The sequence below is a fragment of the Suillus fuscotomentosus genome (genome assembly GCF_016647785.1).
Source record: "Suillus fuscotomentosus strain FC203 chromosome Unknown F5891scaffold_22, whole genome shotgun sequence".
Classification (NCBI taxonomy): Eukaryota; Fungi; Basidiomycota; class Agaricomycetes; order Boletales; family Suillaceae; genus Suillus; species Suillus fuscotomentosus.
The window spans coordinates 401,033-425,034 of record NW_024539534.1 but is presented as its reverse complement, the minus strand read 5'-3'; the positions used below and the strand labels follow the sequence as shown (position 1 = coordinate 425,034).

At 48.7% G+C, this 24,002-nt stretch overlaps 9 protein-coding genes across 9 annotated transcripts; 6 read left to right on the top strand and 3 right to left on the bottom strand.

The window, feature by feature from the left end:
- Window positions 1-34: 34 nt before the first annotated feature.
- Window positions 35-4,612, bottom strand: F5891DRAFT_1187665 (uncharacterized protein; the record flags this gene model as incomplete). The annotated part of the gene is made up of 4 exons (XM_041366888.1): window positions 35-2,717; window positions 2,766-3,905; window positions 3,955-4,388; window positions 4,439-4,612. 4 exons carry the CDS (start codon window positions 4,610-4,612, stop codon window positions 35-37), a joined length of 4,431 nt encoding a protein of 1,476 aa, XP_041226951.1.
- A 316-nt stretch (window positions 4,613-4,928) lies between these two features.
- On the top strand, window positions 4,929-7,110 carry F5891DRAFT_1108195 (uncharacterized protein). The gene is made up of 8 exons (XM_041363686.1): window positions 4,929-5,402; window positions 5,457-5,527; window positions 5,574-5,659; window positions 5,719-5,820; window positions 5,878-5,956; window positions 6,016-6,035; window positions 6,085-6,098; window positions 6,163-7,110. The coding sequence occupies exons 1-8, from the start codon at window positions 5,000-5,002 to the stop codon at window positions 6,639-6,641; spliced, it is 1,254 nt and encodes a 417-aa protein (XP_041226950.1). The 5' UTR covers window positions 4,929-4,999; the 3' UTR covers window positions 6,642-7,110.
- Window positions 7,111-7,529: 419 nt separating this feature from the next.
- Window positions 7,530-8,696, top strand: F5891DRAFT_253320 (uncharacterized protein). Its single transcript, XM_041371086.1, has 3 exons — window positions 7,530-7,662; window positions 7,734-7,931; window positions 7,994-8,696. Exons 2-3 carry the CDS (start codon window positions 7,855-7,857, stop codon window positions 8,631-8,633), a joined length of 717 nt encoding a protein of 238 aa, XP_041226949.1. The 5' UTR covers window positions 7,530-7,662; window positions 7,734-7,854; the 3' UTR covers window positions 8,634-8,696.
- A 303-nt stretch (window positions 8,697-8,999) lies between these two features.
- Window positions 9,000-10,250, top strand: F5891DRAFT_1277710 (uncharacterized protein; the record flags this gene model as incomplete). Its single annotated transcript, XM_041370277.1, has 3 exons — window positions 9,000-9,265; window positions 9,323-9,544; window positions 9,611-10,250. The coding sequence occupies exons 2-3, from the start codon at window positions 9,351-9,353 to the stop codon at window positions 10,248-10,250; spliced, it is 834 nt and encodes a 277-aa protein (XP_041226948.1). The 5' UTR covers window positions 9,000-9,265; window positions 9,323-9,350.
- A 1,256-nt stretch (window positions 10,251-11,506) lies between these two features.
- On the top strand, window positions 11,507-12,287 carry F5891DRAFT_979547 (uncharacterized protein; the record flags this gene model as incomplete). The annotated part of the gene is made up of 2 exons (XM_041376899.1): window positions 11,507-11,616; window positions 11,639-12,287. 2 exons carry the CDS (start codon window positions 11,507-11,509, stop codon window positions 12,285-12,287), a joined length of 759 nt encoding a protein of 252 aa, XP_041226947.1.
- Window positions 12,288-15,214: 2,927 nt separating this feature from the next.
- Window positions 15,215-16,524, bottom strand: F5891DRAFT_1222900 (uncharacterized protein; the record flags this gene model as incomplete). Its single annotated transcript, XM_041369452.1, has 1 exon — window positions 15,215-16,524. The coding sequence occupies one exon, from the start codon at window positions 16,522-16,524 to the stop codon at window positions 15,499-15,501; it is 1,026 nt and encodes a 341-aa protein (XP_041226946.1). The 3' UTR covers window positions 15,215-15,498.
- Window positions 16,525-17,201: 677 nt separating this feature from the next.
- Window positions 17,202-20,161, top strand: F5891DRAFT_253068 (uncharacterized protein). The gene is made up of 3 exons (XM_041371082.1): window positions 17,202-18,139; window positions 18,197-19,843; window positions 19,954-20,161. Exons 1-3 carry the CDS (start codon window positions 17,351-17,353, stop codon window positions 20,044-20,046), a joined length of 2,529 nt encoding a protein of 842 aa, XP_041226945.1. The 5' UTR covers window positions 17,202-17,350; the 3' UTR covers window positions 20,047-20,161.
- Window positions 20,162-20,411: 250 nt separating this feature from the next.
- On the top strand, window positions 20,412-21,676 carry F5891DRAFT_1187658 (uncharacterized protein; the record flags this gene model as incomplete). Its single annotated transcript, XM_041366887.1, has 2 exons — window positions 20,412-20,446; window positions 20,500-21,676. The coding sequence occupies 2 exons, from the start codon at window positions 20,412-20,414 to the stop codon at window positions 21,674-21,676; spliced, it is 1,212 nt and encodes a 403-aa protein (XP_041226944.1).
- Window positions 21,677-22,770: 1,094 nt separating this feature from the next.
- Window positions 22,771-23,792, bottom strand: F5891DRAFT_1277705 (uncharacterized protein; the record flags this gene model as incomplete). The annotated part of the gene is made up of 4 exons (XM_041370276.1): window positions 23,728-23,792; window positions 23,470-23,673; window positions 22,995-23,418; window positions 22,771-22,910 (listed from the first exon to the last, which is right to left on the bottom strand). Coding segments are annotated over exons 2-4 (639 nt in total), but the record flags the coding sequence as incomplete, so codon positions are not given.
- Window positions 23,793-24,002: the final 210 nt, after the last annotated feature.

The window sequence follows — 24,002 nt, the reverse complement described above, 5'->3', positions numbered from 1 at the left end:
TACAACTACGTTTCTATGTACCACAAATATAGCTTCATGCATCTTTGATTCCGTCGTTAGCTCGGATGTCCCAAAGCTGTATGGCTTTCTCCGCGGCAGCAAATCGTGCCTCCTCTTGACTAGCCCGTCCCCGTTTCTCTGCGGTGGCCTTCACAGGTTCTCTGCCTTCGACAGTGATAGTACAAGTAACATGTCCCCTCTCTTCGTCAAATACCGAAGTCAACTCCTTTTGTTGGCGTGCAGCCCATATATACACCCTGGTGAGCGGGTGCAAAACATCGACGTCATCCCTCAGGTTGCGCTCCAGTTGTTGCATTATACCCAGTTTGCGAAGTACTTGGCGAACGACATCCATGTTTCCACGGGAGTCAAGATAAACAGCGCCGATAATGCTTTCGATCATGTCGCTGAAGAATTTGGGTGCTTGGAGGCGAGTGAGGGCTGCCCACGGGAACGTGAGACCGTGAAGGAGAGCTTCCTCTATTTCATCTTTCATTTTGCGATAACGAGCGAGTGTCGCTCTTTGCTGGTCGAAAACCACTGAACTGGAATGGAGCAAGCTTTGGTATAAGGATATCTCCTGCGTTTCCTCGTCCATGACTATGCCATCGCGGGTGGGGCGTGGTAAGCTCGCGTCTTTCTCCAGCGAGCACTTGAAACAGATATAAGTAAGGAAATGCAAGTTAACCACGGCAGATTTGCGGATATGCATCTGGCCCGGGGTAAATTGCTTTCTTGGGTAGTGATAGAGATGCTCTGTGATGATCAAGTCGAGTACAGAGTCGCCCAAAAATTCCATACGCTCATATGATACCGTCCGAGAATCGAACTGGTAGCTTGAATGAGTGATGGCTTCGAGGAGAAGGAGCTTGTGGGTAAATGTGTACCCTAACATGCGTTCGATGTCGGTTGTTGGAGTGGAAACCTCAACGGTTTCCACACACGAAAGCGCTTTCTCGATATAAACTTCGAGGGGTTGCCACCCTGCCTTGGAGCCGATGCCGAGGTCAAAGAGTCGGGTGCACTCAATGCCAAAATTGTACCCTCCATAAAGGGAGGCAGCTCCAATGAGGGCTTCTACTACGTCCGCAAGCATCTTTGTGGATAGGTCCTCAGGGACTTTGGGTGTTTCTTGAGACGGATCACCAGCGACCACGTCTTCAGTAATCTCGTTTACTTCTCCTGTAGTAAAGTACTGTGGTTTGAACTTCCGAGGGGCAAAACGATCGCGTACGATCCACTTGTACAGGGAAAGCCTGATGGCTTCCTTTGCCAATCTCGAATTGGAGACAGCATGATCTTTACGCCTGGTGAGGTACCCTTCGTGCCAAAAGGGATAGGTGGCGATCAGATGCATTGACATTACAAACTTGAGGACGGCATCTCCGAGGGTCTCCAGTCTTTGATAATTAACGTGACCTTGGGCCACAGGGGCAGTGATCGCTGTAATCAGACGAGTCAGAGGAATTTGATAAAGTGGGGTCCCGGTGAGCAGACTCTCTCGAAGAGATACGGCAGTTGCAGCGATGGAAATGTGGCGAATGATGGAGGGTAACAGAATAGCATGGTCGCATTGCACTTGAGAAAGAAGAACGATACGAGATGATTGAGGAGGGAGGAACGACCTCCTGAGAGGCACATCACTAATGGACGATAGAGATTGCAAGAAATTTCTTCTTGGCGGCAATTCTTCTACATGAAGTAACGGGTAGGTGATCTCCATTTCCGACATTCTTGAATATCTGGCCATGAAATCTTGTAACTCTTCCTCAGATAGAGGATCATGCCTCCACCCAAGAAAGCGATAAACCTTGCCGTAGGGAAACCCGTCACGAATCCAGGTGATATCAGTCGGGTGCGAGAACGCCTGTCCGAAAGTGGCTGCATTTGCGAAGAGATCGTCTCCCGAAGACTCTTCCCCTTGCAAATCCCGCAGCCACCTTCGACGCGCATCCCACACATCTCGCTCAGTGTCTTCCTCAGCAGGTTCAAAAAGATACGCAAAGTCGAATTTGTCCCATTGCATGCGGATTCCATACAGACACCAGAACAGACGTCGTGTAGATTCATGAGCGGCTTGAAGGTCACTAGCGGAATGGTGGGCCACACCCTGTGCCTGCAGTTCAACATCGATACGACCTTTGCGAGAATCATAGAGCACGGGTGCTTCCCCAGCCGCGAAAGATGGAAGGTCGACTCGGGTGAGCATGCGGATAGGAGAAAAGCCTGGTATGACAATGCGAGTAGCTGTCCAAGCCGCATCCGTTAACTCATCTTGCCAAGGATTCATTTGGCTAGTGACGGAAGCCATGCTAGATCGCTTCTCGACATCTTTCAGGAGATTCTTGACTTCCTCTCCCAAATCAGGCTCGACCGTGCTGGTCAATGGCAGGAGATGCTCATTTAGGAGGTTGGCGTTATAGAGGGCGAGGTATGCCTTGTATGCAACGTGTCGGTATGCAGATTGTTTTGTAGGGTATTCACGGTTAACTGAGAAGATGCGAAGTCCCGCTGGGAGCCGCCTTGGCAAAGTGACCGTGCACCCAAATGGCCCCGGATATGGTGGGGGAACTACGCGTGTCGCAGGGTCAAAAGAGTGCCAGCCTTCGGGCATATCAGGGGGGTCGATATCATAGATGGGAAGATTAACCGAATTTGGAATCACAGCACAAAAATGATTGAGATGAGAGACCGCTAGTAGCGGGGTAAGCACAGCCCTATTCATGGATGAGTAGGATGGCTTTGAATGCACGTATATCACTCACCCTGTAGACTTCACCTTGAAAACAGGCTCATCTGGATCAGGTTCTTCGTCATCACTGGAGACCGTTGGCCTGGAAGCACGATCAGCTAGGTAAAGGGCTGTCATCTGGGCCTCCAGATTCTCGAACTCCGCTACTCTAGCGTCGTCGATACCTGACGATTCAAACATGAGAACAAAAGAGCTGCGCCTCCTGCGAGCACGACCTCTGCTTTGGGCCCAGCTCGCCATGTTGTCAGGGATATCCCACCTGATTACATTTCCACAGGCCTGGATGTCAAGTCCCTCTTCTGCCACGGACGTGGCGATGATGAGGTTCCTGTCTCCAGACCGAAAGCCCTCGAGAACATCTGCCTGAGCTTGGTCCTTCAGAAGTGTACGGGTGATGTCAAGAAAGGTGTTGCGATAGGAGCTTTGAGAACTTCCAAGCAGACACCCGAGTCTGAAATGAGCACTGCGGGGATGGTTCCTCATAATCTCCGACAATGCTAACACTCCGTCACGACGTGTGACGAAGATCAAGCCACTATAAGGCTCGTTCGACGACTCCGACCAATCTTTTTCGTACTCCAATGTCTCCAAGAGGACGCGGACTTTATCCGTGATACCAGCCTCGATGTCCGTAGGATCGTAAGAGAGAGGTGTCAGCTTGATCTGAGACAAATGTTTCATTAAGTAATTCTTCTCCTTGGGCTGTAAGGTCCCGATCAACTCGTCCCAGGGAGTTTGTTTATCTAGCGCTCGAGATACAACGCTTTCGATGTACCAGTCTGCCGCCCATGGACCGATGTCATAACATATGGCTTTGCCCGCATTCGCGAGGTCGTTCATTCCACCGTGCGAGTATGTCTTCTTGCCCTGAATAGCTTTTGACAGCTTCTGGTCCATTCGTGTATACTCTGGGCCTCGGGCAGTTTTCGCTAGTTTCTGACGTAGTTGTATAACGAAGGGATCTTCCTCGATGTTCATAGTAGCAAGAACGGCTTCGACTGCTGATAAATTTTTAGAAGTATAGTTACGATCAGAGTATTGCGGTGTATCGTAGCGCACGTGTCGGAAGATCGGACGGTGGACATGAGTCAAGAGCTCATCCCGATTGGCTCGAGGACTACGAATAACGCAGTCGAGGTTGGCTTCCAACTTCCTGGAAAGCATGTCAATAATATTCGTAGTCTCCGATCCGAGCACCATACCGGAAGGCTGCAGTAGGATTGCCACCGAACATAGGGCTAGCAGTGAGGCCCAAGACCATGGGACGTTCGTCCTGCTCAATCGTCACACTAGAGCCGTGGGCCGCGGGGAGGCGGGGAGGGAGGGAGAAGTAAAAATCTCGCATGATGCAGCTCATGGGGTGATTTCGATCCGCGTGGTGAGCCTCGTCGAAGATTAGGAGGCCGATATCCAGTCCCATATGAACGTAGCCGTGGCTGAGCGCGTCAAGGAGTACCTGGGGAGTGGAAACTATAACGCGATTGTTTCCCAGCACTCTTTTCCACAAGGTAACATCAGTCCATTGCTTTGGCTCAAGCCCCCCATGAATTAGGCCAACAGGGACCTGCATATTATCCTTGATCACGCTGTGCTGCTGATTGCAAAGAGCCACCGTAGGCGCCAGAAACCACGACACCTAGGAACCTCTTTGCAATAAGACCTTTAGAACGCATAACCTGAACGTACCTTTTGAGAGCCGCGTTCTATTTCATATCTCATCCTTAAAATCGCAATCAAAGTCTTTCCGGAACCAGTATCCTGAGCGATGATTATATTTTCCTTGAGACTGGCGTCCAGCATTTCTTGCTGATAATCACGAGTCTTTGGTATCGTATTGACAGTGGCAGGTGGTTCTTCCATTTTGTTCTTCCTGACAGATGGGTCACAGGTGGTAGAAAGACAAGACGTGAAAGAAGGACAGCGCGCTAAGCTGATTTGTGTCAAGTCGTATCAGAGCGCCGCACCGCTCCTTCGCGCCTTATCCGTCGTACGAGAGCCCAAAAGGAAAAGTGACGCCGGTAGGTGATCTTCCAGTTAGGCAAATAATAACGGAGACCTTCCTCTATGGTCGATCCACAGGAGCGCTATAGTGGGAGCTTCCGGATCGCGTGTCCAATGAAATCTTCAAAAGAGTAGTGGACACTGCGGACCACGCAGCACAAGCCGAAGGATCAAACGTGATGTTGGGCGTGAGAGAATTTCTCGCTTGTGTGGTCATTGAGGCGCTCATTCTCGAGCAGCTTGGTTATGTCTCAACCAATTCCTCTCTCTCGTTTGGGGTCACCAGCTTCATCAAGATTTCTGACTGAGGAACAATCTCCGAGAAATATCGAAGACGTGTTCCCAACTACGCCATTGTTCGACCAGCCTCCAGATCATATAACTTCACCGTGGAAACGTGCCCTCTTCGACTTGCTCGAATCTCCAACATCATCTTCGTCGGCCTTTCTCGTTCACTTTGCATCAACTTCTCTCATTGTATTTTCTGCCATCGTTACAATTTTGGAGACCGTGCCAAGTTTTCACTCTATTTCCCCTCGAGTATGGTTTGGTCTAGAAACAAGTCTGGTGCTTCTTTTCACCGTAGAATACTCCGCACGGTGTGTCGCATGGAGCTCCTCTTGGATCTCATTGGTTAAATGGATGTTCTGTGCGTGTAATCACATCATTTCCGATATATTTTCTCACGTGAACCATCACCCAGCCTTCTATGGGGTCATTGACATGCTGGCTATACTACCCTATTACATTGAGATAATGCTGCGGCAAGATACCGTGAGTGATCTGTTGTTTACTCACTTGCCGAACTGACTTTTGACAGTCTGTTCTGTTCCGCTTCTCCATTCTGCGCATGTTTCGTCTATTGCGGGTCTTCAGGCCCTTCCGATACAATAGCACCATACTTCTGTAAGCACACACACATCTCTTGATCCGAGGGTACATGTGATCATCATCATTTCATTAAGAACCATCGAGGTCATGTATCTGGCTGTTCGTAGATCACATCATGCATTACTTGCACTTAGTTTTTTTATTGCCATGGTGTTGACTGTGTTCAGCACACTACTGTGTGTACCTTACCACTCTACTCAATCCGACCCTTTTTCACTGAACGCATTACTCAGATACTTCTCAGAGCGTGGTACTTGGGACGATAATTTGGAAACGTTTATTAATTCAGACGGTGACGCAACTCAGTTCCAAGTACGGATTATTCCTTGTGCCTGTCTACTGATATTTATTTAACGCTTATCTCCATATAGTCAATACCTGCAGCTGCTTGGTGAGCCTGTGTTTCTAGTCTCGTTACTATTTTATTAAGACCCAGACAGGTTCGTGCTAGTCAGTAAGTAGGGGCCTGGCACACTGCGGCGTCGCGTCCTGCTTGCTCACTTTCCTTTCCCAAATAGCAATTACTACAGTGGGTTATGGAGAGATTACACCTCGCTCTATTCTCGGGCGCTTGATCACAGTTCCTCTTCTTGCTTTTGGCTTGCTTCTTATTGCCCTCCCAAGCTTCGTTCTCGGTAGAGAATTCAGCCTGGTCTGGGAGCAGATGGCCGATGATGGGGTTTGTTTGTTTCATTCCCCTTTACAACTTAACTCAGCTAGATGTTCTGCTTCTCAGGGCTTCGCACGAGAACATGACCCTGCTGTGGTCGCTTTGGGTCACCATCGGCTGGAATCTCAACCTTCAGAACCCCTAAAGGACCTTTCTAATCGGAAGCTCGCTCAAAATCAAACTGAGTTGAGTCAACAGATATCAGAACTACGAGCGACGGTGGAGATGCAGAGTGAAATGATTGGGGAACTACTTGGATATCTTCGCGTAGAGGGAACAGCGAAAGGAAAGCGTAGGGAAATTGTTGTTAGAAGTGCTGTGAGCTAACACATGTAGGGTTTGTAAACTTGGCTGTTGTTTCCACTCTCAACTTGAGCGTCTGCCGTCGGGTTACCGGGACGTGTCGGAGGTGATCTAGCGTTATCGTTGATCACGCTGGTGCTTCACGTGCATGTTCTTCTTGCAGATATTAATATTGTCTGCCTCATATGTAAGTTTGTATGTGTATCGATGCCACCTCGAGAGCCTAGAGCCACCAGCCCCCGTCCCGGTCCAGACAACCCTATCGCTATGAAGGCCATTGGTGCAAAGCCAATTAAACGCCGAGGTGACTCGGACGTCTATACTGTCTCCATCCTCGGCAACCTCAACACCGGTGCCCTCATCATGGACTCCCTCGAAATCTTGAGAAGACATGCCACGAAGCCCATCTTTCCAAACAACTCAAAACCCTTGATACGCGCCACCCGTTTAAGCCTCCTTCAACCTGTTCTTAAGTTTATCTTTGCACGTTGCACAGTCCTGCCAGTGCCAAGTTCTTCATCAGAGCTCGTTCGGCGGACGTCCCATTACCATGGGATAAGAACCGTGATGCAGACTGGGAGCTCTGGAGAAGGGGTACAATGACGGAAAGTGGATTATGGGCGATGCCTTTTCATATGCAGACGTCATTGCTTCTTGGCTACTGCTGTACAAATGAGTGCTAAAGGAGGATGAATGGGTCTGGATCATTTCTTGCAATAGGGGGAAATGGGCTGAAGTCCTTGCAAATGTTGAGAAAGAGTGCAAAATGCTTCAGAATTCTTAAAGGCTTGCGCGTGTAGGATCTATTTCAGGTACATCTGAAATGCCAAATGATACATTCCTTTGACAGGTATTGCTACATAGCAAACTCAAACCACCATCACCACAAAGGGCGCTATCACTAGCACTTGACGTCCTTGTAAAATGCACAACTACAGGCTACTGTAGGAATGGTCACTGCCTTCCTTATGTGTCATGGGCTGTTGGGAGTTAACCAAGCACTATCACTGGCTGTGTTCGGGACTCCGGGTATCTGATCTGACTTGTACGTGAACTGCCAGTTCTTCCCGATAGTTCCGCAGATGCTGACAATACCCTCCGCCCGATGTGGACTAGCATGCCATCACAGATCAACACCAGCTCCAATACACTCGGTGCTTACGAATGAAGCCCAGTCTTAAAAACGAGTTTCAAGGTTGGCCACAGCACATCGAATCCCTCGTGACAGTACTCCACGATGCAGCCACTTGTCCTGTATGACATCGTCTCCAAGCTACCAGGGAATAACTGGTCGTCCAACCCCGCAAAGCCGAGGTTAGTACTTCGTGTTCTGCATGCCAAGCTTTGATATCTGACCAAAGTATGCTGTGTCCCAGGTTCGTTTTGAGCTACAAGGATCTTCCGTTCGTGACCCTCTGGGTCGAATACTCAGACATCCCCATCGCTATGAAGGCCATCGGCGCAAAGCCAAACAAACGCCCAGACGGTTCGGACGTCTACACCGTCCCTGTTCTCAGCGATCCTAACACCGGTGCCCTCATCACGGATTCCCTCCAAATCGCATCCTACCTAGACAAGACATACCCCGAGAAGCTCGTCTTCCCAAACAACTCAGAACCCCTGATACGCGCATTTGATTCCGCCCATTCAAGCCTTCTTCAACCTGCTGTTAAGTTCATCTACGCACGTTGTACAGAAATATTGAGTCCTACCAGTGCCGAATTCTTCACTAAAGCTCGTTCGGTGTACGTCCCGTTGCCCTGGGATGTGAGCCGTGATGCAGACTGGGAGCTACTAGAGAAGGGGTACAATACTCTGTACGAATGGTACCAGAAGACTGATGGGAAGTGGATCATGGGCGACACTTTTTCGCATGCAGACATCATTGTTGCTTGTGATTTGCTGTGGTACAAACGAGTTCTGGAGGAGGATGAATGGGCTAGGGTCAGTTCTTGGAACGGGGGGAGATGGGCCCAAATCCTTGCAGATGTTGAGAAGGAGTGTAAATTGGCTTAGAGGACTACGTATACTATACAATTTATTTCAGGGACGCTCGGAAGAATGATGAATTCTTTCAAGAGATATATAAGCCTAAGCTACCATATGCATCGTAGTCACAACGTGCGCACCAAGGTTCAAATGTTCACGGCGTAGGATCCCGGTCAACGGTGGTCGTGTTGATCCCAAGCTTAAGCCGGCCCGCCAGACTCGCGTGGCGAAATCGAAACAGCGCTGCCGGTGAAACAAGTAGTAAGTTAAAGTTTATAAATATTCATTCATGAATTCGGAGTCCGAGGAGTCTATTAATACGATGATGTCATGACCCCACGTGACTGCGGCGTCAATGGGCGGCGACCTTAGCCTGCCAGTTGGCAGCCAGCTGTCAGCATCACCCCGCTTCATGCACCGAATGGATCCGAGAGTTCACAAGGAGAAATCAAAGAAAACTGCGGGGAAAATGTGCTGACACGTACAGGAATTTTGTGACTCGGCTGTTGTTTTCACTCTCACTGGCCACAGCTTGATTTTAAATTTAGTGTCAGCCTGAGCTGCCCCAAATCCGACCAGGCGGCTTTGGCGACCTTCAAGCTGGCCTGTCACGACTTGATGTGTAAAGATGAGGTAAAATTCCAGCAATACTCACCGTGGTACGATATCTTTACGCACATGTTCTCCATGAGGAATTTTAATGTGTCAGTATGCAGTACATCCATGTGCGCTAATCAAACTTAGATGATTCAGCGAACGAATGGATCGGAAACTCAGCCCTGTGCACCGCAGAAGAGTCTCGATATTACTACACTGCAGCACTTCACACTGTCTTTACACCCCATGTCCCAGTACTCCACGATGCTTCCGCTTATTATGTATGATATCGTCTCCAATCTACCGGGTAATCACTTTTCACCCAACCCCGCCAAGACAAGGTCAGTAATTCATGTTATGCATGCCACTTGAAGCTTTAATGTTTAACCAAAGTCTATTTGCCCCAGGTTCGTGTTGAGCTACAAGAATCTCCCATTCGTGACCCTCTGGGTCGAATACTCGGACATCCCCATCGCTACGAAGGCCATCGGTGCAAAGCCAAACAAACGCCGGGACGGCTCGGAAGTCTATACTGTCCCCGTTCTCAGCGATCCCAACACCGGTGCCCTCATCACGGACTCGCTCGAAATCGCATCCTACCTCGACAAGACATATCCCGAGAAGCCCATCTTCCCAAACAGTTCAGAACCTCTGATACGCGCGTTCGAACCCGCCTATTTAAGCCTCCTTCAACATGCTATCAAGTTTATCTTCGTGCGCGCCACAGAAATATTGAGTCCCGCCAGTGTAAAGTTCTTCATTAAAGCTCGTACGGTGGACGTCCCGTTGCCTTGGGATGTGAACCCTGACGCAGACTGGGAGCTACTAGAGAAGGGGCATAATACTGTGTACGAATGGTACCAGAAAACTGATGGAAAGTGGATCATGGGCGACACTTTTTCGTATGCAGACATCATTGTTGCTTCTTGGCTGCTTTCGTACAAACGAGTGCTGAAGGCGGATGAGTGGCTCAGGGTCAGTTCTTGGAATGGGGGGAAGTGGACCCAAGTCCTTGCAGATGTCGAGAAGGAGTGTACATTATCTTAGGAGAAGACTTGCATGTATATAGGATCAATCGATTAAGGGGCATGGAAACGATAATGAATGCTTCATAAGTCGCCTCAGTTGAAGTCCTTTGGACCTCGCCTGCACATACGATGACAATGTGCACGTTATACAGCAATAAGTGCGTTAGCACACCGAAGTATCGATCAGCGCTCAGCTGTCACAAAACCAAGCACGTCCGATGAGGAAATTGCAGCAAGCCACGCATAAATTACCGCAAACGGCACCTTGACTAAACTTGAGTGACAAGCTCTCACACCAAAAATACTGTGTACTCCCTGTGTACTAATAAAATCCAGGACAGCTGAATGCCCCAAGAATTGGCAATTTCAGTGGAAATGTACCATTAACGTGGAGGGTTGGTTGGAATCTATAAAAAAAATATGTTCGGCGAAATCCAGAGCATCTCACAGGTTGCCAACTTGCAGGTGGATCTGGCTAGAGCAGGCCTCATGGAAAATGCTGGGAGTATATACTTTGATGTCGGACTTGGAGTGAACAAGTGACCATGGGCGGAGGCTTTGCCACGTCATATACATGTAGCGCACCAGGCTGGGCACACAGTATAGTGTGGCCGAGACAACGCATGAGCTGGCAAAATTTTGATCTGGGCTTCGTGTTTAGTGCTGGCGATGTTAGAAGGTGCCAAGCCAGTTCGTACTAGGCACTAGTGCTGCCACTATGAAACAGACACCACCTTGCCAGCGGCGATGAGTAGCATACGGATGCACTGAAACCAGAGTGGCTGAACGATTGCCGCCGGCCGTAAAACCACGTCCCAGAGCTTTGATAGGTTCTTTGTAGATCCGTTGGAAATGGGTATCATCACAATGGCTCTTGAGGGAAAATTTTGCTAGTCACAGCTGCACCAATATTAGTCGTGGTCCTGACATCGGTGCGAAGAAAGCCTCCACGTAAAGGCGAAGGCAGTGAGTTTGAGCATATTTGGGACTCGGCGTCGTGGCGTTGATGAGTCGGTAAATGATTGGTAGCTCTTTGCTTTATTAAGCAACGTACGTGAGCAAAGACGCTAACTAAACGAGCACGAGGTTGAATTGTGGGATGGCCGTGACACCAATTACTCATTGTGCATCATTAATCGGAATTTGTTTTGTTCATTCGGGTCATGGATCAAGAATTGGGAAGGAAAAAATTCACAGCCCATGCAGAGAAACGTATATAATGCAACATTCATGGGTTCAACGCTACATCAACCAAAGTCAGCCTTCAGATTTCCAATGCAGCCCATCATACTGTACGACATACCAAGCAAGGCCCCAAATGCTATATGGGCTCCAAACCCTGCAAAGACCAGGCAAGTCGCGCAGTCAAAGCCAGATTACTGCATGTTGCTGATATGCAGACGTTAGGTTTTGCCTGGAATACAAGGGTCTCCTGTATACGATCGTCTGGGTAGAGTTCAAGGATATTCCCTTGACGATGAAAACACTTGGTGCTTCAACTACGGAAGGAGGCAGGTACACCCTTCCAGTGATCAAGGATCCAAACACTGGATCCATCGTCGCCGAGTCGCTGGCGATCGCTGAGTACCTGGACAAAACTTATCCAGAGAAGCCGATCATACCACGCGGCGCCAACGCTCTTATATGGTTATTCGAGCCTGCATACTGCAGCGTTGCCTACGGAAAAGTGGTCAAGCTTATCTTGACGAAGACCCTCGAAATTATGAACGATTCAAGCAGGGAGTACTTCATTCGGACTCGCTTGGAGCTGCTCGGCGAAACGCGCTGGGAAACTGTGTCAGAAGAGAACGTACAGCAGCAGTGGGAAGAATTTAAGAAGGGTCTTGATGAAATCGATAAATGGTACCAGAAAAGTGGCGGGAAGTGGATTATGGGGGATACCTTCTCGTTCGCGGATATGGTGGTGGCTTGCAGGACGATGTGGTGGAACAAAATATTTGATGAAGAACAACTCCGTGAGCTTCATTCTTGGAATGGCGGGCGATGGGCGCGTGTCTTGGCAGACGTGAATGCGGAGTGCGGTACAGATTTGTAGGAAGCCAATGTCATCACCAAAATTACCGAATCCAGAGATCACATGATATATCGAATTTTCTGACGCCGCCAATTGTATATACCTGTGATATCCGACATTTGAAATATCGTAGCGATAGTATCAATGACATCAAACATACCATCTGTCAGACACAAGTCATCCAGTAGAGTAGCTGTCAGCCAGATATCAGACATATCCAGATACATCCAATGTATTATATAGAGTAATACAACGAAAAATGGGTGAAACTGAAGTAAAGTACCTAAAGGGCGCCAGAACCTTCCTCCATAAGTATTTTATCATCGAGTTCCTCGCCGTCGTCCGCCACAATCTCATCCTCGTGGAGAGTACAAATGTTCAAACTTCAGCGCTGCAGCGGGGAAAGTGAGGGCAAAATGACTTGCAAATACGATCACATGACTGTTTAAAGCCCGCCGGCAAATTCCTATCAACTATGTTGACGTGCTATCTTTGCTTATCCTCCCTCTAATTCTATACCAATACCAACACCACTAAGTCCAATCACTCGATATGTCTCTGCAATTGTCACCATCACTCATACTGAAGGCCACCTCAACCTGACCAACAGCACAGTGTTTTTCCATGACTATATGCTATCTGGATGGCCGACTTAGGTGAGTGTATGCACATATATGCATATGTTATGTACTTATTTCATCCATCCGATAGATCCAGCATTGTCTACTTGCATCATCGATATCTATTTTACAGCTTCCACGGACTCATCTGCACATCAGGTACGAAACTATCTACTATATCTAAATTTGTCTGACCATTGCTACTGTAGTCTCTTCTGCAAATCCAACATACGCTTATAAGACATCATATGTCAGATTCAGTCAGAAAGAAAGGTGAGTTGTCCATCTTTGTGCTTCGCACAGTCGATGTCTTATGTTGCTTAGTGTTCGAAGCGTTTGACGCACTTCTCTACATTTTCCCCATTGTTAAGTCATAGCTCTTTCGAAATTTGTGATGCCTGTTCCATTCGTACGCCACTCTGAAGTCGACATTCTCATTGTCATTATTGCCGCTGGCCCTGGCAAATGCAAGAGTGATTGATGTCTGCGTCGTCGACCAAAGGTCAGTGGTTCAATCACTTCCATTTCTGCTTTTAACTCGACTTTGCGCTAGAGCTCTCAAAATAACCACTGGTTATAGTCATGGATGCTTACCTCACATTATCATAGCGGTACGTCTTTGTCTTTCGAGACGGGCTTGCAGAATATATGACTGATATTGATGTAATCTACTAGGTTCTCCTGGGCAGGCACCTTGCAGCTTCCCGGCACCTGTTCAATGCAAACTTCTCCTTTGAGTGAACCTCCGACGTCTCCTCCACCTGCTGGACACAAAATGAAACGAGCAGCACCAGTGCCTCGAGCTGGTACCCATGGTCGTGAGAGTTCTAGTAGCTATTTTCACTGTAAGATTTTACGGTTCGAGAGATCGAACACGTTCTGAACTAGGTTCGGAACTGTTCACTCAATTGTACCTCACTGCTTTGTACTACCATTAATTCAATGCATCACATTGTTATATCCGAACGCAATTGCAATGTCTGATGAATCTGAGTGAAATTCAAATGCATTATGTACATAGCAATGTTTGATATATCAGTACACTAGCCTAATGCCAGACTATAGTCATATGGCAGTCGCAATGTCCGAATTGAGTTTCCTAACATTGCCTTGCATTGAGACTTGCGCCAGATACATATGGCAGTTATGGTGGCTCCGACATGGTAATATATGACCATCTCTGGATTTGGTAATTTCGGTGATGGTAGTCACCGTGACGGTAGCTCGGGTATTTTTATGTTAAAGCTTTCTTTTCTGACGACTAATCAGTGCACGTGTGACAACGTTAACGGCACAAGGCGTTCGGAGTTATAATATGTGGTACGGCTGGTGTCGGTACATCAAACTGTCCCAGCGGCCGTGCACACCTGAGCCGCGGCGCCTGAGCTCTTTGTACACAACCATGATCCCACGATCGCGTTAACTGTTGATAAGCGACACATGTTCAAGGGAAAGGTGCTGTCGAACCTGCAGCTATCATCAAGGCTACAAGTTGATCCGTTGATTTATTCATAGGTATATAGTACTAGCTAACGTTGCTTTTCTGATCGAAATTACTCATTTATAGCGCATATAGTCACAGCGCCAGGTCGAGCTGCTGGGTAACTGTTACTAAGTGCAAGTGCGTACTTTCTATTATTTGTGTTTGTCCTTGCTGTGAAAACAGGTGTTGATTTGATTCATCTTCGCTACATCAAAAATGAGGCGCGCAACAGTTGAGCTCAAATCCTAGATTTGACCTTCAAATGTGTTGGGAGTGCGATTGTAAGGATCCATGTGCAGTACTGCCGGTTGCCGATGAAGTGTTGAGTTGATCTGTTGATACTCCTCACGAGAACCACCTCCACTCGGCGCCTGCGACGGTGATTGTGACGGTAGTTCATTGCCTATGAACTGCATGTGCGAATTATGACCATGGTACGGAGTTTTACCTTGCTGAGAACTGCTGAGTTTGATGAGTAGTTGGGTACAGCAGGTCTCATCAGTGGTTTTGCCTGCTTACATGCACATGCTGCTCATGATGGTGACCTAGGTCTGGCGAATGTTCGTAGGCCCGGAAGACACATCACTACAAAGTTCCGGAAACGATCCTGGTGTATACCACTCTTATTTTGTGTCAACAATATTTAATCATCTGTACTCTCTTTGTTGTAGACCACGAGAAAATTAGGCTGTAGCAATGCATGGTTTCAAAAGAATTCCGGTGATGCATGAAGCACTACATTCATCTGGTCGGGAGTGCGATACATGTTAGCCATCTGGTGAAAGTCAATTCCTCCAGCACGGCGGCTGGGACGGCGTCGAGAGCCTTATGCAAACATCGAGCACTGGAAGGAGTCAAGGGATTGATTGCTCAGGAAAGCCTGCCATGCGCGAATCCCTAGAAGTACTAGTATAGGAGATGCAATGTTTATCTCTACTTTCTCTATTTGCCTAATGGTATATCTATCATTGCTGCTTCTACCTCAACCCTGTCAGGTTGATACTCCGTTTCCGCAGTGAGTGTTTGCAAGACAACAAAGCTAGGATCTCTACGAAACATTAGGTACATACATATTACGAAAATCTCTTTCGGGTTCCTTTGGGACCTGAGTTCCCCAGTGATTATCCCATCACACCCCGTGCAACTTCTTGTTGGAGTCTAGCGTTCCATCCCATCCCTTAATCCAACCTCGGATATCCCTAAGTTGGTTGTATAATTCCTCGAGAGATTCGCCCTCCTCTGAGACATGATCGCAATGTTCAGCTGGGCTGTGCCAACCTGCGAATGAAGCCGAGCGGCGAAGGCTATCCGGAGGGCGGATTGCAGTGGTCGTATTTGGAAGGACTAGTCGTTGAAGGCGTGGGTACATCGGCCTTTCTTCTGCGCGGAGATCAAGCTTTCGAGGAAGAGGAGCATCGTCGCCGTTCCTCCTCCCTCTTTCCTCGGCTACCGGATGAAGGATCGATGGTTGACTTCTGAGGCCAACAGATTTGTCATCGACTCTTAGTGGCATAATTTGCCGTGGCGCACTGCGCAATTGTGTCAACGGTGAGTTATGAGCGCCCCGATCAAGCCCTGGCCTAGTTCGTTGGATAGGTGGGGGAGAGGGGACAGGAAGCGCGTCGAGGGATATCTGAGTGGCGACTTGGGGAATTTTTACCGAAGTCTCGACCGCTGCTGCTTCGCCTCCCTGCTTTGCTTTTCGAGCAAGAACGGCGGTCGTCACTTGAGCCAGCGTAGGGAACACCTTTTCTTTTTTGGCAGACCAATCATCCTGGCCACATATATTATGTTGATGCGCTGGATTGGCAGGTTGACTCGGAGGGATGGGGAGGGCTGGGACATGCTTCGTAATCGGAGTCTTCTCCCCTGCCTTGCGCCTGTATATGACAGGCGGAATAGCACCACAGCTGACATACGCCTTCCGTACGACTTTCCGATAGTGGGAATCTTCTCCCCCGAGAGCAGTCAAGGCATCCGCACGAGCACACTCCGGAGAGCAGAAGCAGAAATCGTGATTTTCCACCGTCAATTTTCCGCAGAAACATTTCGTAATGCCCATATGGGCTTCTGAAAAAGGATTTTGGCGAACGCTAGTGTTCATATTGTATGGGCGCTTGGCGTAGAATTGAATGGGCAGTGACTCAATACTCATACTAGATGTAAGAGCTTTATAGCCATCGAATCTTTGCTTGCTTTGGGTAGTGGACTGTGGCAAAGCCACTGGCACGTACAATGAACAAAATTATCTGTGGAATGACGAGGCCGTGAATGCGCCCCTGGGAGCGTTTGACCGTTATTCTTGTGCAGCTCAAGCACTGAATCCGACTCCGGAAGCATGACCACCAGCTGAGCGACAAGCGAATAGAATGCTCAATTTGAGAGGTCTATGATCATAGGCATGTACGCAGCAGCCCTCCCGGATGCCAAAACCGTCATAAAGGTTTGAATGAGCCACCCTGCCACGATGCAATTATGATGGCGCCTGGAATGCATGGAACTGAGCTTTGGCCGGATCTTTACTGGCCAGACAAAGCAGAACAAGAATGTTATAGCCATATTAATCATTATATATAACTTGAAAGGCCTATAGATGCATACCTTGCTTTGATCTTGAACAAATCGACGACCAAGCACCTCGGACTTAGAAAAGCGGCCATCTCAAGGCCATCCGGAATGTAGTCAAGACTCCCTTCTAATCATAATTAGTACTTGCGCGTGGATGACAACTGTGGTTGTTCGATGCACGCAAATTGTGTTGGGGTCTGGCAAGTTTATGTGAACGATTGACGGCTGACTATTACGCTACGTGGCTTCTGCCAAAAACGATCGTCTGCATCTACTTCCAGGTAGCTGTCTTCGACTATTTGCCAATCTTGCTTTTTCTAGTACTTCACATATAGATTCAACGTAGCTGGTCTACTCGTGGCTGATCTTGAGAACGATTTGAAGACAAAGAACTTTCAAACTTTCAGATTTAGATGTCTGATTCATTCGCAGACCTCTGGAGCTCATCTGCCCCATCCAATCCCACATCTCCGCAGATACTTGGGGCTGCCAAACAACGAACAACCATTCCTCAACGGTCCCAGGATACATTCTCCATTCTTTCCGCTTCTCAATCAGCCTCACGCACGCATTCCCCACATGTCACCGGTCCCACCACCCAGCCACGAAACCCTGTGCCAGCAGGTGGAGCGAGAAATGTAGATGCATTCAGTAGTCTTTTTTCTGGCTCGTTAGCGGATGGAAAAAATAACAATACCGCCAACATGACCATAGCTGAGCGCGCGGCAGCGGCTCAGAGAGCAAAGTTACAGCAAGCCCAGGCACCTCCCAGGACCACTGCGCCCTTACCATCTGCTTGGGACGGACTTGATTCTCTTGCACGACAGTCGGCACCTTCACATCCTTCACCCTCTCGTTCACCACAGGTCGACTTTGATTTCTCTGCGTTTGCATCTTCTTCAGCCACTATCGTGAAATCACCGGTGGGAGATAATGATTGGCCTTTACCTGACTCCACGGCTCCTCAACCACAGTCTACTTCTCAAACAAAGCCTGCAGGAACGCTCTGGGACCTTGATGATTTTGAATCATCTTCTCATTCTCCTTCTAATTCCCCGATCCCTCCTCGCTCACGTACACCTGGTGACTTTGACTTTGGTAATCGTGAGGATGGCCTTTTGGAGGCCCACTCCGATGATAACAATGATGACATCTTGGGTGACCTGGCACGACCAGTCGATGCAGTCAAACCGTCTTCACACGTATGTCGCACTAAAGTTCCCCTGTCGATTTGCACTCATCCTTCATTGATCGGGCAGAATCAATCGATTCGTGCTACACCATCGCCTCAAGCTCCACAATTGCAGCGTCTTTCATCAAGGCCTGTCTCACCACCTCCCCACATCGTCGGGCAAATTGTAGAAATGGGATTCTCTCCCCAACAAGCGCGTATAGCGCTTGCAGCTACGGATACTGGTCTTGATGTACAAGCCGCTTTGGAGACTCTACTCGCAAACGGTGCTGGTAATTCCTCTACCCCACCTCCCTCGTCGCATGACTACGAAGTTCGACCGCCCCCACGACGCCCACCAAATCAGCGTATTAACTCAAACCGAGACAGGGACAGAGAAGTACTGCGTAGTACCGAATCAGAAACACGTCAATCTCCAGATCTTAACGTGCAAGCGGAGAAGATTATCGCACAAGCTAGTGAAATCGGTATAAGCGTTTTTAATCGCGCAAATGCTTTCTGGAAGGAGAGCAAGGAGAAAGCACAGCGAATATACGAAGAACGTGCGACTGCGGCTCGAGCTGGGGCAGGGACCAAACGAGGAGATGGGAGACCGCGTTGGATATCGGACGAAGTACCGGACAGAGCTGGTGTGGAGCAACAGGATAGGAGAGTGACTGATGGGTTCAAGGATGACGATCAAAACCCCCCTCCGACTAGACGATTAAGACAAGATGGGCCCACTAGACAACCTCCCTTACAGCCTGTCGAGTTGCCATCGCAGTCTCAACCGAAAGAAGTGGATCTTCTCTCATCCGAGGCCCCCGTTTATCAGTCTCCATTCCGACGTGGTCGTCCAACACCGCAGCCTCAGCCTCCTGCAGCTCCTTCCCATCCTACTCCTGTTCCCTCACCTCCGAAGCCACAACGTGTACTGGTCCCCGCATCGTCTTCAGCCCTCTCAACATCTGCTTCACACAAAGCTACGGGCACGTCCGCATATAAACTCGGGCAGTATGCAAATGCAGAATCAGCTTATTCTCTTGCTATTGCTACACTACCAGCCTCACATATCCTCCTCGTTCCACTGTACAACAACCGTGCGCTCGCAAGGCTCAAGACAGGTGAGACCCGTGGCGCAATAGAAGACTGTGAAAGCGTGATAGAGATAGTTGGTAATGACAGAGGCGTTATCGAGGGGGTAGATTTAGGGGATGCCCTTATGAAAGCTTGGCGAAGACGTGCAGAAGCCTATGAGGGAAGAGAGAAATGGGAGGATGCAAGGAAAGACTGGGAATCAGTTGCGGGGGCTGCATGGGCGCCATCGAATATACGTGCCGAAGGCGCGCGTGGAGCTGGACGATGCAGACGGATGCTCAATTCCAATGCCGACGAGGACGCTCCCGTACCAAAACCCAAGCCAAAGCCCAAAGCCCCATCGGTCAAGCCCGCGCCAACGCATTTCGACTCGGGGGCGCTCAAGGCTTTGCGTGCTGCGACCAGTGCAGCTGAAGCCGAAGATAATCAGCGGCATGAACTCAAGGATTCCGTTGATGCTCGGTTAATAGCATGGAAAGGCGGGAAAGAAGCTAACATCCGTGCATTAATTGCTAGCCTCGACTTGGTGTTATGGCCAGAGCTGAAATGGCAGAAAGTGGGGATGCATGAGCTTGTGTCGAATGCTCAAGTAAAGTCTCGTTACACGCGTGCCATTGCGCGTGTACATCCAGACAAGGTCAGTTATTATTATGACAGTTCCTGGGTCCCGTCAGATATCGATATGTTGTCTTTGTCATCTACCGTTTTCTTGGCCTGGATCACGAAAGCTGACCATATCTCCTGTAGCTGAACGCGCAAAATACCACTGTTGAACAGAGGATGATCGCCAATGGGGTGTTCGGTGCTTTGAATGAGGCGTGGAATGCGTTTCAACAGTGATACCTATTCAGTACAAGGATTCGCCCTGTAATAATGGAAGGTAATGTGGGACTACATCTCACACATACCTTAAGCTTGGTTTCAATACGGATGCCGCTTTTCCAATTCCTATGTTTCTTCACGTGACCACGCGACAGGCGGAGTATAGAAAACAGAATACCAACCATACAATGGGAGGTATTTGACATATAAGTGCCGGTTCTGGTCTGTCTTTCCTTTTCTTGTCAGTCCGTTACACGCAACTGAGGGTGCGTCCCGCTGTTTCTTATTCCATGCTAGCTAGACACTGAAGTACTAATCTACCGACAATAGGACTAACTGCATCTATATTTCATCAAAGTATACAGTCTAGGCTCAGCACGATCATGGTGCTACTGAAGGAACAGATTGCAAACCCAAGGTGGGTTCATGGATGCATGTCATCTTAAACATTTTAACAGCTCGACCGCGTAGCTTGGGAGATACGGAACACGCATCAGAAACAACCTTTGAAGCTATGGATTTGAGTGGACAGGAGGGACAAGGATGCCAGCAACCCGCCGAGGGTGTTCAAGTACCTCTTGCTCGTTCGTGCTCGAGGAAAGGAGAGGAGCATCAGAATGACCTTGCTCCACTCTTCCGTCTCCCAGACGAGATCCTCGTGGAAATAATAAAGCACGGGGGTGAGACGAAGATAGATGGGAGAGGCGATAGTTTGGAGAAGACAGTGTCGCATGTGTCCATGCGATGGCGAACTATAGTCATCTCTAATCCGTCACTATGGTCCCATATATCTGTGTGCCCGGAGGAAACACCATCATTCCTTCTAACGCGTATTCTTCGTTCTTTGGATATACCTATTAATGTCGACATATGTCCTTGGCCAACACCGTTCCCAAGAGCTGCACCACAGTCGTTACTTGTTCAACTGAACATCATTCTCCGTTATGCAAGTCGGTGGCGCTCACTCACTCTTCGGTCTGAACTGGTGGAACCGATGTTCTCTTTTGTTTTGCTTTATGTTACGCGTTACGGAACATATCTACCATCCCTCGAATGTGTGAGGCTATATGGTTCTAAGATGCAAGTCCATCTTTGGTCGCGGGCCCTCTTTTTCGACGAGCCTTGCACTCCAAGGCTTTCCACCCTCGAGGTTACCAACATGAAGATACGTCCTGCCATAAATGCCTGCAACTCGACAATCACAACTCTAGTCCTCACAAAAGATATACCATCAGAGATTGTAATTACGACTTTCAACGATTTCATGCGTGTTTTCGCCTCATTTCCTTTCCTCACCTCATTGGTAACCTACGGTCTCGTGGTCGACATTCCCTCACATCAGTCGTTCACTGGTAATCACCAGTACCCCACCCTCCGCACCCTAGGCATCCATCGCATCGATGACGCGCGTTTTTCCTCGATGATCGTCACTCTTGCATTAATGTTTCCCGGTGTTACACACCTCAATTTGACAGGGCCGTGGGCTGCTTCCTCGTTACTCGAAGCTGTACGACAAGTATCTGCAGAGCAGATATGGCCAGGCCTCCAGAAACTCGTGCTGAATACTTTTATTGGCCATAGATGGTCACAAATCCATTCATTCCTTGAAACGCATAGTGGTGGGGACGGCAAATATAGGGCACACTAACAAAAAGGATGGTGAATTCATCCCGTTGGGATTGTTGGTCATGGAGGACAGGACGCTAAAGTGGTGTTTTCAATTGGACCTTCATAGCACACGTCGGACTACAAGATCAGAAAATGCATGGTGGGTTAATTCTGGGGAACTGATTTTTACTTCATATACTATGATACAACTGCAGATTTGTACGTACAGTAAGTACCAGTGTTCATGCACACGCATGATGTCTTCAAGAATTAACTTAGATACGCGTTTTCTCCCTATACAGTTGCACGCTGAGCGTCGTTCGTTCCTTGTATGTACAGCCGTGCACGTCATCAGGCCTTCGAGCTTCAGGGATTGAGAAGACCCCGGATTTTGCTCAAGCGCTCATAATATAGTTCGAACTTTTGGTGAAATCACTCGCCATCTGATTTCCCGGTGTTTCCCATACGATCTCTTGCGCAATGCGAACATGTCAGTCTGTCATAATATACCAAATATCCCCTGTATCATTATCATTATGGGCTAACAAGTATCAAAACTACCGTCCAGGGTATTAAATGTATGCACCACAAAATACTATGTGTGATATGAATTAGCTAAGCTCGTCAAGTTGCTCTGGGGTAATGATATCTGTAAGGCCGAAAAAATCGTTATCACTGGTAGACCGCTTGGTAGAGAGAGGGGTAGAAGTGCTATTCAATGCGTCCTCAGCACCCTCCAAAGCAATTATGATCTGCTGGAGAATGCTTTCGATATCAGAGGAGGCGCGCTTCCGGTCATCAACGCGTCCCAAGCCCGTGTCAAGCTCGCGCTTCGTACTGTTGCTGCTTCCATCAAGGGCAGACAGTATTGTCGCAATAGTACCTCCCGCACTTACAATCCCCGCCGTCTTCCCTAAAATGCTTGAGACACTGGAGGGGATCGTAAAGCTGCGGTCTTCGAATTGGTAGGCTGGTTCACCCAAAGCTCCATTGACATCAACTCCGTCAGGAGTTTGGCTCAAGTCCCGCCTACTGCTGTTGCTGCCGTCAAAGGCGTTCACAATCTCATTAACACCTGATCCCAGGCTAATGATACTCCCGATATCTTTGAGCCAGGTCGACGCAGTGCTGCGCTCTTCGACGGGAAGGATGGAGTCCGCTTGACGTTTGACGTTAATATCGCTCAACACAGAGCTACCTTCTTGCAGGAGAGTCTGGAGCGCTGCGGTGATGTCGGAGGTAGTGTCACGTTTGATGTTAATATCGCTCAACACGGAGCTACCTTCTTGCAGGAGAGTCTGGAGCGCTGCGGTGATGTCGGAGGTAGTGTCACGTTTGACGTTAATATCGCTCAACACAGAGCTACCTTCTTGTAGGAGCGTCTGGAGCGCTGCAGTGATGTCTGCAGTGATATCGCGCTTCCTTGTGGAGGGCAATTCGTTTAACGCTGCTGCGATGGGTTGAACGATGTCGGAGGTAGTGTCACGTTTGACGTCAATATCGCTCAACACAGAGCTACCTTCTTGCAGGAAAGTCTGGAGCGCGGCAGTGATGTCTGCAGTGATATCGCGCTTCCTTGCGGGGGGCAACTCGTTTAATGCTGCTGCGATGGCTTGAACGATATCGGAGGTGGTGTCACGTTTGGAATCAAGGGACAGACTTCCCCCTGGCAGGATCACTGTCCCTATGTGGGGAGTGGCGAAACCGTTGCGTACAGATGTATCGGCGATCGTACTGTCATCCGTTGACGCTGTATCCTGTCTGGAAGTGATTCGATGAAGACTGTAAATGCATTCAGTGGGACTGCTCAACGATTGTCTGCGAGGAACGTACGAGTATGGGGCAGGCGCTGCAAAACTTGGGACGGTCGAGGCTACGACAGCGAGAGCGACAAGGGCAGCAAAGCGCATGATGGTCTTGAAGGTCTTGAATGAGTGAGGCTCGTGAATATTTGGAAATCAACGGCGGGTCGAGGTATGTGAAAATGAAAAGTTAATAGCTGAATGAGAGTGTACGAAGTTTTTCAAAAACAATAGGCTGTAACATGGTGAAGTTAGTAGAAGGCAATCGGATGGGATAAAATGAACGTACTGCCTGCACCTGGGTGAGCCGTGAAAGCGAAGGAGGTAAGAGGGCTGAGGAGTTAGCAGCTGAAGTGCGCGCCTTTTAAACAGGAGAAGACCATAGCTGACGCATCAGATTGCGCCTCCTCCCACAGGTCATAGGGCCCTACGCGTTTCAGTAGTTGGATACACTCCTTGAAACTTACCTGTGCTGCGTTGATACCGTGACGTCTGTCGAATGATGAGTAGTTTGCAGATGGACATCCGCTTTAGGATGCTAAAATGTTGACGCGGCACTGAGCT

Bases quoted from the DNA above. Each gene is read 5' to 3' on its own strand.
- F5891DRAFT_1108195 (XM_041363686.1), top strand. From the start codon at position 5,000: ATGTCTCAACCAATTCCTCTCTCTCGTTTGGGGTCACCAGCTTCATCA. The intron at 5,660-5,718 runs GTAAGCACACAC...CATTTCATTAAG, and splicing joins TACAATAGCACCATACTTCT to AACCATCGAGGTCATGTATC. The intron at 5,957-6,015 runs GTACGGATTATT...ATCTCCATATAG, and splicing joins GTGACGCAACTCAGTTCCAA to TCAATACCTGCAGCTGCTTG.
- F5891DRAFT_253320 (XM_041371086.1), top strand. From the start codon at position 7,855: ATGCAGCCACTTGTCCTGTATGACATCGTCTCCAAGCTACCAGGGAAT. The intron at 7,932-7,993 runs GTTAGTACTTCG...GCTGTGTCCCAG, and splicing joins TCCAACCCCGCAAAGCCGAG to GTTCGTTTTGAGCTACAAGG.
- F5891DRAFT_253068 (XM_041371082.1), top strand. From the start codon at position 17,351: ATGTCTGATTCATTCGCAGACCTCTGGAGCTCATCTGCCCCATCCAAT. The intron at 18,140-18,196 runs GTATGTCGCACT...TTGATCGGGCAG, and splicing joins CAGTCAAACCGTCTTCACAC to AATCAATCGATTCGTGCTAC. The intron at 19,844-19,953 runs GTCAGTTATTAT...TATCTCCTGTAG, and splicing joins CGCGTGTACATCCAGACAAG to CTGAACGCGCAAAATACCAC.